This window comes from Anabrus simplex, chromosome 2 (genome assembly GCF_040414725.1).
Source record: "Anabrus simplex isolate iqAnaSimp1 chromosome 2, ASM4041472v1, whole genome shotgun sequence".
In the NCBI taxonomy this organism is placed as follows: Eukaryota; Metazoa; Arthropoda; class Insecta; order Orthoptera; family Tettigoniidae; genus Anabrus; species Anabrus simplex.
In genome coordinates this window covers 635,358,808-635,370,877 of record NC_090266.1, presented here as the reverse complement: position 1 = coordinate 635,370,877, position 12,070 = coordinate 635,358,808, and the positions used below count along the sequence as shown (strand labels likewise).

The 12,070-nt window shown below is 39.4% G+C and overlaps 1 protein-coding gene across 7 annotated transcripts in view; it reads left to right on the top strand.

The window, feature by feature from the left end:
• Positions 1 to 11,834, top strand: part of LOC136862977 (solute carrier family 41 member 1) — an 847,982-nt gene extending 836,148 nt beyond the window's left edge. For all 7 annotated transcript variants that reach the window (XM_067139280.2, XM_067139274.2, XM_067139275.2 and 4 more), the window contains one exon: positions 10,958 to 11,834. In XM_067139280.2, the coding sequence (XP_066995381.1) occupies positions 10,958 to 11,134 (177 nt within the window). In that variant the 3' untranslated portion in view covers positions 11,135 to 11,834. The remainder of the gene's footprint in view (positions 1 to 10,957) is intronic.
• Positions 11,835 to 12,070: the final 236 nt, after the last annotated feature.

Below are 12,070 nucleotides of genomic sequence, written 5' to 3'. Positions count from 1 at the left end.
TAAGTCCTGCTCTATGGTTGTAAATTGATGTCCCGTTAAACTCATGTGCTGGCCCATCGCAGAAATTTTTTTATGTCTTTCGGCATTGACATGTTCTTGGTATCTTACAGTAAAACTGTGCCCAGTCTGTCCGACATAACTTTTTTTACATTGATGGCACTTTAATTTATAAACCCCTGATTCAGAGTGTTTGTTTTTACCTAGGGAATTGACACTGTTGTGATTTAAAAATTTTTGCTTCGTGTTGTTGCTGGTTGAAAATGCGATCTTATAATTATGTTTTCTGAATAAATTGGTTACTGTGTATAGGTTGGGGCTGTTGAATGTGAACTTAGCGTATTTGTCTTTCTTTTTTGTTTCGGGTGTTAGATTGGTTTGTAATTTTTGTTTGAATTTACCAATTAATTTGTTTATTATCTTTGGTTCGAAACCATTATATTGGGCTTGTTTGCGAATAAAGAGCAGTTCTTTCTCTCTTTCTGTGTGTGTAAGGGGTATGTTAAACGCTTTGTATATATAACTGTAATAAGCTGACCTTTTTTGCGATTCTGGGTGCAATGAGTAGTTCTTTATTGTGATGGGAGTGAAAGTAGGTTTTCTATGTATCTTGAAGATGAACTCTTCCTTTTTTTGTGTTACATTTATGTCTAAAAAATTTATTGAGTTTTCTTTTTCTTTTTCTAGTGTGAACTTTATTCTGGAATCAAGTGTATTTAATTTATTGAGGATATCGTCACTTGTTGTAAAAAAGATAAGGTTTACAAGAACACAACTTATTTATTTGCTTCACACAGAATTCTACAGTATGTACAGGAATAAAACATAAAATTGTCTTGAAGCAAAGTAGATGATTAATCTTGAGAGAGTTTCTGTTTCTATACACTATGTACACTCTGAATGTATTTACACTCACTGCTATCTTGAAAAGATAGTTCTTGGGAAAGATATAGTTCATGATAGTTGAAAACTATCATTTGCACTAGCATAGATTAGCGAAGAGAGTTCCTTCTAACTTGAAGTGTCGGAGTTCATAAGCTTGTACTAAATGAAAGCTATGTTCACAATTAGAGAATCTAATGTATGTGTCGGAGCTTGAGTGAGCTTGGGATGTGTGGCGTACAACATCGGGGCTTGACATGGACGAAGGAACTGGAAAGTGGAGCAGTGACCTGAGGTGAAACCTCATACTACCAGAATTCCGTCCACCTGGTCAAGACACATTTTTTAGAGGAGTAGCCTCCGTGTTCGACGTTCAGTGTATTCTGGAGCAGGACACTGGGGAGAATCCTCATAAGTGACAGACAGGGAGCTCCTTATATACTGCACACGACGTAACAGACACGTGCACTGAAGACTGCGCGTCGAGTCTCGAATGATCCACGCTTGCGTGCGTGCGGCTGGCTGGCGCTGAGCGAAGAGAGCGGAGGACATACAACATCACTGTTATTCTCTTTTTGATCTATTACGGCAAAGATGTCGTCTACGAAGCGTATCCATAAATTAAGACCTTCTATTTGTCCTATTATTTTGGTATGTTCTAGGTAGTCGAGATAAATATTAGCTAAAATGCCCGAAGCAGGAGCACCCATGGGGAGGCCTTCTTGTTTATATATTTTGTTATTGAAAGTGAAGTAGTTGTGTTTCGTTTAGACATAAATGTAACACGAAAAAAGGAAGAGTTCGTCTTCAAGATACATAGAAAACCTACTTTCACTCCCATCACAATAAAGAACTACTCCTTGCACCCAGAATCGCAAAAAAGGTCAGCTTATTACAGTTATATATACAGAGCGTTTAACATACCCCTTACACACACAGAAAGAGAGAAAGAACTGCTCTTTATTCGCAAACAACCCCACTATAACGGTTTTGAACCAAAGATAATAAACAAAATAATTGGTAAATTCAAACAAAAATTACAAACCAATCTAACACCCGAAACAAAAAAGAAAGACAAATACGCTAAGTTCACATTCAACAACCCCAACCTATACACAGTAACCAATTTATTCAGAAAACATAATTATAAGATCGCACTTTCAACCAGCAACAACACGAAGCAAAAATTTTTAAATCACAACAGTGTCAATTCCCTAGGTAAAAACAAACACTCTGAATCAGGGGTTTATAAATTAAAGTGTCATCAATGTAAAAAAAGTTATGTCGGACAGACTGGGCACAGTTTTACTGTAAGATACCAAGAACATGTCAATGCTGAAAGACATAAAAAAATTTCTGCGATGGGCCAGCACATGAGTTTAACGGGACATCAATTTACAACCATAGAGCAGGACTTAACTATATTACACAAAATAAACAAAGGAGCTCTCCTTAATACTTTAGAAAATCTATATATTTATTTAGAACAAAAAAGTAATCTAGACAATAACCTCAATGAAACTATTGATAATAGAAACCCTTTATTTGAAGGGACATTATCAAGTCTCGAAGCATTAGGCAAAAAACACAATACAAATAGTAGAAGGATAAACAAGACAGAGCCTCCGCCATTTTGTACATCCCCTCTACCCAGCCCTCCTAAAGTTGATGCCGTGACTGTAACCGACACACCCCCTCCCCTCTCCGCAGCCCCACCTCCCCGTAGGGAGGAGCATACAACGGAATACACACACCATTACTTCACCAGACGCAAAGCAGCATCAAACGTCCCTCCAGGGTCACAGTAGAATCGGAATTCAGCTATAGCAAGGTAAAGGAACTTTCTTATACATTCTATTATTACGCAAAGACACATGCTTTCGAACAAATTCCCACTACCGTATTTTATTTCATTTCAGAAATTTGAAACGAGGCTCCCTTCACATTAATAGATCAGCAATCAGCTCCAAAGTTTCCACATTAGACTCAATCAAAAGCACTATAAGCAAGCACACAACATACAACAACTTACCTGGAAGGAAAGGAAGAAAAACCTTCAACAATTCGAACAATGTTATGAAGTTAAACATTTTTTAAAAATTTTAATTGCATACAGACTTTTTATGTAACAAAGTGAAAAATGTTTTGAACAACTATTCTAATGAATAGACATAGTTTTAAGTCAATCAACCATGTAATCATCTGCTCTCATACCAGTAACACACTAACCCCACATTGTTTTTAATATCATCTATCTTAATTCGTAATTAGTTTTTAAGTGAATCAATGTATTTGTAAATCTATGTGTTTAAAAATTTTAACCATTCACCTAAGCCACTATAACAGCTGAGGATGTTCCTAAATAAGGAACGAAACATGTACTGTTGACATATAAAAAAAAAATTGCCAAAAGGCAAAATAAAGTATCAAAACGGTGGAAGAATCTCAATAGTGTAAAAATTTAGTGATTAGATTTTGATACAGAAAATGAAGCTGATTACTTGTAGGACAAATACATGCCGCCATGCCCATTAGGCACTCCTTGATTAAATTCCCTTCTGCGAAGGTTTTCACAGCTTTGGCACTTTGCATCGAACATTTGTAGCTTGCTCATAAAATGGGTCCACCAACCCTTCCTCTCCTCTATCTCCTGTCAGACAAAAATACGGCAAGTCATAATTTTAGTGATTTTCAGATAATTAAATCATTTATTCATTCCCATTTGTAAACAAGCATTTTAAAAGTAAAACAATAATACTTACAGAATAGCGCTGCTTGAAATTTCCTTTCAATTCTTCCAACTTCGATTGGCAACTGGCGGCTGTCAAATCACCGTAATCATCCCTGTGGTTGGCACTGTAGTGCCATTCCAAATTGTGTTTTTTTAAACACATTAAATCTCGGTGGCACACCAAACAGTTGGCATGCCCTTTATACGCTGTTAAAAAAAAAATGAAATTTCCCATTCTGCTTTGCTGCTTCATCACTATTTTTTAAAAATAATGTTCAGTCATGATAACTGAAAATCTACAGCCTGTTTTCAGTCATTCGACCGGGTCAGGAATGGAATGAATGAAACCCTCATCTAGCAGCGAGGATAGGAATTGTGCCGGCTGCCGAAGCCTGTCGCACTCCTCTGGGGCAATGATTAATGAATGGCAGATGAAATGAAATGATATTGGAGAGTGTTGCTGGAATGAATTATGACAGGAAAACCGGAGTACCCAGAGAAAAATCTGTCCTGCCTCCGTTTTGTCCAACACAAACCTCACATGGAGTGACCAGGATTTGAACCACGGAACCAGCGGTGAGAGGCCAGCGTGCTGCCACCTGAGCCACGGAGGCTAGTCATGACAACTACAAAACTGATTTAGTTACACACTGTCAACAAAGCACATTGGACTAGACTAGCGACTGATGGATCAGCTGCTCACTTCGGCGTGGCGGGCAGAACGTGTGCTCAGCCACCCAAGCTCCTCCCACCACTACTGAAACCACCTTCCATCAAAGCGCTCAGAGCACTGGCTTAGAGCGCAGCCAGGGCGCTGTGTGGATGGCCCTGGTCTAGTGTGTTTGTCCATCTGTAGAAATGGAGGTAAGGAAAGAAGAGCAGAGAAGTGTGGTTCGTTTTCTGGTGGTTGAGGGTGTTGGAGTATTCAAAACTCATTGTCACATGTCTGCTGTGTATATGGCGAACACTGCATGTCCATAACAAGTGTTGACAAATGGCACAGGAGATTCTGAGAAGGACGCACATCACTGCAGGACGAGGAGTGGGATTCCAGTGGGATAAATGTATCAACACTTTTGGTAATTACTTTTGAATAAAACCATTCCATGGTCATGTTGTACAGAATGTTCAGTTTTCATTTGACTTCCCCTTATGTATGAGTAGTTATATCGTAGGTGAAGAAGCAATACCTTGTAACTAACAAATTACCAAGTTTACAGGAGAGTTAAAAAGCCACACAGAAACCACAAAACAATTCATGGAGCATTTAGATTGTTATTAGAACATCAAATTTGTGTTTTGCATGAGATGACAATACAAAAATGAAAATATGTCTAAAAATTGTTATTTACGCTGTATTAGAGTGACATTTGTGGAGGAAATTTCACTTATGCTGAATTGCACAGTCTCATTTTCTTATGTGCTTTAACATGAGTTTACACTGGAAAAATGCCAAAATGCTTTGGTTATGAAGAGTACCTGTTTATTTCATCATACCAACGTTAAGACAATCGTTAACTTAAAGTCTATAAAATGAAATGGCACTGGCCATTACATTTGTGGATGATTTTTCTTTGCATTACTGTCTTCACACTGTAGGCTATACAATTAATATTAAATTCTTTACTCTTCTAGTGAAAGATAAAATAATGTAAAAATAGGCTATAATTTTGTTTCTTCAAAACAAGAAGAATAGAACAATATCTGGCCTATTCAGTTGCTTGAAAACCAACATGCGTAAAATCTTCTATCATCCATGCCATTATTAGAACTTCAGAATTGCAGCACCACGTCATTTGCTCATAACGAATGCGTCATAGCAAGCATGGCAGTCCTTTCAGAGAACAGCCTTCAACTGCTGCAGACGCTCACACTTTGTCATCTTGATATTCCGCCTTTCATTATTCGGTTGTGGAAAGCAAACTTCTACAGTCATCTCTCTCGAGTGCCTTGGCACATCCCAACATTCCTCACTGAAACTACACTAATGGAACATAACACCCTCAGAACAATATTGTAGAGCTTGCAGGTCTGTAAAAGGTGCATCATTTACAGTTCTTCCAGGTCAAATAGGGTTTTAAACCACAGACTAGTTTGTGAAGAATGAGTAATCCAAATAACATACTTCGTAGGATCTTGGTTTCTTTCTAGCCTCCTCTGACATGAGTATACTGGTTCCCTGCATAAGTTATCCATGATGCATGAAGCCAGCCCCGTGGTGTAAGGGTAGCGTGCCTGCCTCTCGCCCGGAGGCCCCGGGTTCGATTCCCGGCCAGGTCAGGGATTTTTCTCTTGACCTGAGGGCTGGTTCGAGGTCCACTCAGCCTATGTGATTAGAATTGAGGAGCTATCTGACAGTGAGATGGTGGCCCCGGTCTCGAAATCCCAGAATAACGACCGAGAGGATGTGTCGTGCTGACTACATGACCCCTCGTAATCTGCAGGCCTTAGGGCTGAGCAGCAGTCGCTGGGCAGGCCAAGGCACTTTCAAGGGCGTTAAGTGCCATGGGGTTTGGTTTGGTTTTTGATGCATGATGAACCAGGCCCATTGTCTCTCATCAAACCAAAAACATATCGCATCATGATTCCCTAGAGGTTACATTGTCAAATTGTGGACAGCTAATTTTGTTTTGAAGTAGGTAGCACTTGCCTGCAAATATGGAACCACTTTGTGTATGCTGTGATTATTTTGTTTTCAGCATCTTGGTAATATTTCACTTTTTATTCCTGTACTTGTTTCTTATACTGTATGAGTTGTTGGCAGACGTCTTCACTCAGATTTCCAGTCTTGTAACTGCAGCGTACATCACACTGGTCTTGTTTGGTGCAAACAGACTGAGGTTCCTGAAACAGCATGTTGAGCCTTTAAGGCTTTAAGGAACTAAAAGGAAAAGGTATTAAAGATCTTCAGGCTCTGGTGTTTGCAGACGATGTGGCAATACAGGATGAAACAGAGGAGGGAGTGCAAAATAATCTGAATGCATGGTGTAAGAAGTTTGATAATAATTGTGGAATGAAATTGAACCCATCAAAAACAGTAGCATTGAAAATCAGCAGACATAATACAGAATGCAACATAAAAATACAGGACTACCAAGTTGAAGTAGTATACCAATTCAGATATTTAGGAAGCATAATGGCTAGTAATAATAGAGCTGAGATAGAAATAACAAACAGAGTAACCAAAAGCTCTAACTTTTACGGTATCGTTAGACACCTACTATGGGATGAGAAGGTCCCACAAAGAACAAAAATGATCCTGTACAAGTCATATTTCATTCCCATCCTTACATATTCTCTGGAAACCTGCACACTAACATTAAAAGATTGTAGTAGAATTCAAGCCTGTGAAATGGAATTTCTTAGAACTGCCCTCCAAAAGACACTACTTGATCACGTGAAAAATGATGAGATCCGATCTAACCTAGGACTAAATGCACCGATGGAGGAAAGACTTAGGTCATCTAGACTTAAATGGTTTGGGCATGTTAAACGAATGAATAGCACAAGGTTACTATGTGCTTATTTGGCAAAGAGAATAACAGGTAGAAGACCAGCTGGAAGACCATGAAGAAGATGGATGGACCATCTGAGCAAAGACATGGAGAGAAGAGGATGGAATTGGGAATTTGTCATGGACAACAAAATCTTTTTGAATAGGCAACTTTGGAAGACTCTTGTTTTCAAACACTGTAACCGGCTCACTGGAAGTGCAAACCAATGATGATGATGATGATGATGGTGAATAGGATAAACACAATGACAGGCTAGAAGGGGGGAGAAATACGAAGAAAATCTGTTTTCCCTCTTCCCACACTGACCTGTTATTGTGTTCCTTTTAATGTTCCTGTCTTTCTACACACCTCAAAAAATGTTTTGTACCACCCAGAGTTCTGGGTTGCTGATGACCCCAGAGAATTTAAGGGATGAAAATACACACTTTGTCAAGCATAACATGTTTGATGTAAAGAAAAACGGTGACATGCACAACACAAACACTATTTTTTGGCAATGTACATCTGCCCATCTAACATGGGAATCTTATTTCTGCCTCTCATTGTGTTGTTACTCCACTCCATGCACTGAAGCATGATCGGACCCGTTGTGGCATGCTGTCCACAAGGCAGTTGAGGTTGTCCTGGTCAATCCTGTCCCACTCTTCGACAGCAGCACTCCGGAGGTCGGCCAGGTTGAGAGGCGGATTCGTTCGTCATCGCACTGCCTGTTCCAGCATATCCCAAGCATGTTGTATGGGATTCATATCCGGAGATACCGCAGGCGAGTCCATCCGATGGATTTGGGCCGCCCTGAGGAAAAGGTTCACAAGACTGGAGCAGTGTGGGTGCGCATTGTCATCTTTCAGAATGAATCTGTCGCCGAAATGTTGTCGATATGATTGAGCAACGGGCCCGAGGATTCACTTCCGGTACTGTGAACCAGTCATATTGCCCTCTATAATGATGAGTGGCGTCTGACGTCCATACATAATGCCGCCCCAAAACATAACTGACCCATCTCCCTAATGGGCATATACAGGACTCGTCTGGCATTACCTCACTTTCTCTAAACCCTCCTCTGACGACTATCCAGCGTCGTACATATTTGGCACTTGTCCATGAAGAGGACACGCTGCCATTCTTCCAGAGTCCAGTTGAAGTGCTTCCTTGCCTATCTTTACCTGGAACGACGGTGTTGGGGTGTACATGCAGGTGTTCACCAAGGAACTCTTGAGTGTAGGTGGTCCCTATGGAGAAGATTTCTAATTGTCTGCATAGACAGAGCCCTACCAACTGCCTGCCAAAAGGCATTACTCAGTTCTGTCACGGTGTCTGTCAGGTTTCTGTGAGCCATGATTTGCATGTAACACTTGTCAGCTGCTGTTTTCGACTGCGAACGACCACTGCGAGGACGATCTTCAACATTTTGTCACACGATAGTGACTATATGTCCTGACAACGTCGCTATGGTGAACACCAACCAAGCCAGCATCTGCCCTCACAGAGAGATCTTGCTGTCGTAATGTCACTAAGCAGCGCGTATGGTCAAAAGTGGTAACGACATGTCAAGGTATGTTTGTACACTGCACAGGACACAAATGTGCTCTTGTCACGTTGTGTCCACAGGGGACAGTATCAGCGCACATTTCTGGACTCTTCTGTGACTGTGTGTATTGCCTCCATATCCACTAACATGCAGCGTTATACGTTATTTGGATGTCTGTTTGTCATGCAAGGACTCTTAAGAGCAAACATCTTTCACGAACACAAAAATACAGGTTTTGCAAGATTTTTTTTAGGTGTGTATATATGGATATATTTGATAATAATGTGATGCTTCAAGCTGCGTGGCAATATTCTGTTAACTCATCACTCTTGTTCATCTCAAGCTACATTGAGTGGGAGGGGAGGAGGGGCAGCAGCTTCACTCCATCAATGTTGCTACCCTGTTGGGTAGGCTTGTTGGTCTGAAAGGTGCACGCAATCCTGGTTATATTTTAGTCGCTTTTATCTAGGAATACAGTAAAATTTTCAAGTTTTCTCTCCATTTATTGCGTGTGGAATTGGTTTAGAATTGTCTATGTCACAAAGGTTATTTATATCAGCTATTAAATGATGAAACTTTCACTCTTGCCAATTCAGGTGGGGTGATCAGATGTTGACACTGAAGAGAAAAAAATTGTCTGTGAAAGGAATTATTTTGAGTACAAAATAATCCTAATAATATGCCAATTAATCTGAACAAGGTATGGAAAGGTTTTCCTGTGTTAATTCATGTGTTCTTCTTTAAACATTTTGCAATTGTCACTACTTACCATTTTCTCAGTAGGGACTAGGCCCTTGTGAATGAAACATCCCCAGGACATTACTTTTTGTGGATGAATAGGTACTTTTTGAAAATGGGATGGAGACATTAATTTTATTAATAAAAGGGACACACTGACAAGAAACCTCAAAATATAGAGGGCTTCCTTTTAAATTGCCGGCTCCATGGTGTAAGGGTAGTGTGCCTGCCTCTTACCCAGAAGACTTGGGTTCGATTCCCAGCCAGGTCAGGGATTTTTACCTGGATCTGAGGGCTGGAAGAAGGTCCACTCAGCCTATGTGATTACAGTTTAGGAGCTACGTGATGGTGAGATATTGGCTTTGGTCTAGAAAGCCAAAAGTAAGGACTGAGAGGATTCGTTGTGCCGACCACACGGAGCCTCGTAATCTGCAGGCCTTTGGGCTGAGCAGCAGTCAATTGATAGACCGAAGTCCTTCGGGGCTGTTGCGCCATGGGGTTTGATTGTTTGTTTGTTTTAAATCATGTGGCTTGGGCTACTGTATGCTGGCATTTGAATGGGTGCCATTTAGGCTGCCTGCATGCCAATTTTATTGTTGCATTTTACTCTACCAGATGACAGAGAAACCAGAATACTATTGGGTGACCTATGGCTATTCTAAAATAAAATTTTGTTGGATAAACTCCAAAGGTTTTGCTAGAGATTTTTTACATGCCAACATCACATGACACAGGGCACTGAAAAGATTTCCTTCTATCTTTAAAAAGTCTTTTCCTTCTGTCTTTAAAAAGTCTGGCTACTCCTACTCCCATGATCTTGGGATCTGGAGACCGACACTCTATCACTGATCCACAGAGGGGGCAATGTAGAGTTAAACTTGTATCAGTTGCTTTCTGCACGTCACTGCCCTCAGAAGTTTCTTCTTTCAAGGTCTATGTACTCTTCTGCCAGTCTGGAAGAGTTTCAACATGATGTCCACTCTGACTTAAATCTTGATTTAGGTGGACAGCTCAAAGTCTAAGAAGTATTCAGTCTTCTTTTAGTTAGATCTTCCATCTGCAACAACAGTTTTCTTTTTTCAGTGATAGGAGGGGCCATTTTCTCAGCATTGGTTTGAAGTGGAATTTGCAAGTCATACCTACACTGCATTCCAAAGCAATCTGTCTTTGTGCCAGAGGGGTACGATCTGCTACCAGCACAGAGGTGATTTCCTAATTGCAGTACAACAGTATGTTGCAATGCACAAAATAGGCATCACCTTACTCATGGATGTTCAACTGCTATAAAAAATAGAAAATAACTATTCAATAATAATGCCATACACCAGCAATTCAAATGGATCTAAAGCAGGTGCAGTATTTAGCAGGATTGAACAGCTATTCCAACATTATTGATAAATGGTCTTGGAAACTGACAAGATCAAATTAATTTGCATACTACTCTTGCTAGAGAATGAAGTCTTGACTAATTCACAACGGCCTTGCTCACAAACATTTGTGTGTTTCCATTTCTAAAATCATGGTGTGTCTAGCAAATGTTCCTCATTTTTTTTTCTCTCATTTCAGATTATGTTACTTTTGTACTTAGCTCACTTGTTTATCCATGCAATGTGGAGGAGGAAGATGGATCCTGATAACTCAGCTATTCCATTCCTGACTTCAATTGGTGATTTGGTTGGCTCAGGATTTTTGGCTGTGGCATTCATCTTTCTGCAATCCATCAACAGGCCCTATGAGGGTTAATTAGTGTTCTGAGTGTTTGCATGACTATGGTATGTATGCTGACAATGTTCAGAAAGGAAATTACAATTTCAGCATGTTTGTATGGATGCAAACCATTTACCATCAAGTTTTGAAGAAGTAAGAGTGTGTTAATTTGTAATAACTTGTTGTTACCATCATCACAAACTCTTGCATTAGCAAGATATTACACTATATAATCACACAAGTAGACATCATTCATGAATACTGCACAAGACAAGACTGGTTGGTGCTAATCACAAGTTCCTCAAGAACATCCAGATTTTTATTGTATAAATATTTCGAGTTATGTTCAAAAGTTTATGATTATGGATGACAAATGATATTTTAGTCATGTTTTCGGTTCTACTTTTCTGGAATAAGATTAAGGTCTACTGATTCATGCAGAGGCAATAACTTGTGTTATTTTGACCACACGTGAATTTGGAAAGGAAATGTATCATTTTGTAAGGAATGCATCAGTTTCCTAGATCATATTTAAGTAATTTATTCCATACTTCTCCAATAGATATGAACATTATCATAATAATATGACTTTGCAAAACTGTTTCATTACATCATAGCACATATTGCAAGGCAAGACATGCAGAGAAATATATCACTGTACACTGAACATCACATAGGAGGAGAATGGTATTATACTGTATGATGCTGTTTGGAATAAAGTTGAATACCGACAATATGTGGCAGTTTATTTTTACATATATTTAATGATAAGTTTGGGATTCTGGCTGACAAATGATATCGAAGTTATATTTCAGTTATATTAGTCTGTTTTATAAGCAGGCATTATTTATTGCATGTTTAAGACATGTGAATATGATGTGGAAAAGTAATTTCAAAATAAACATAACAGTATTTCATTTTTTAACATGATGCTGTTTAAATTATTTACATCCCCCCAGTTTTATCAGAGCT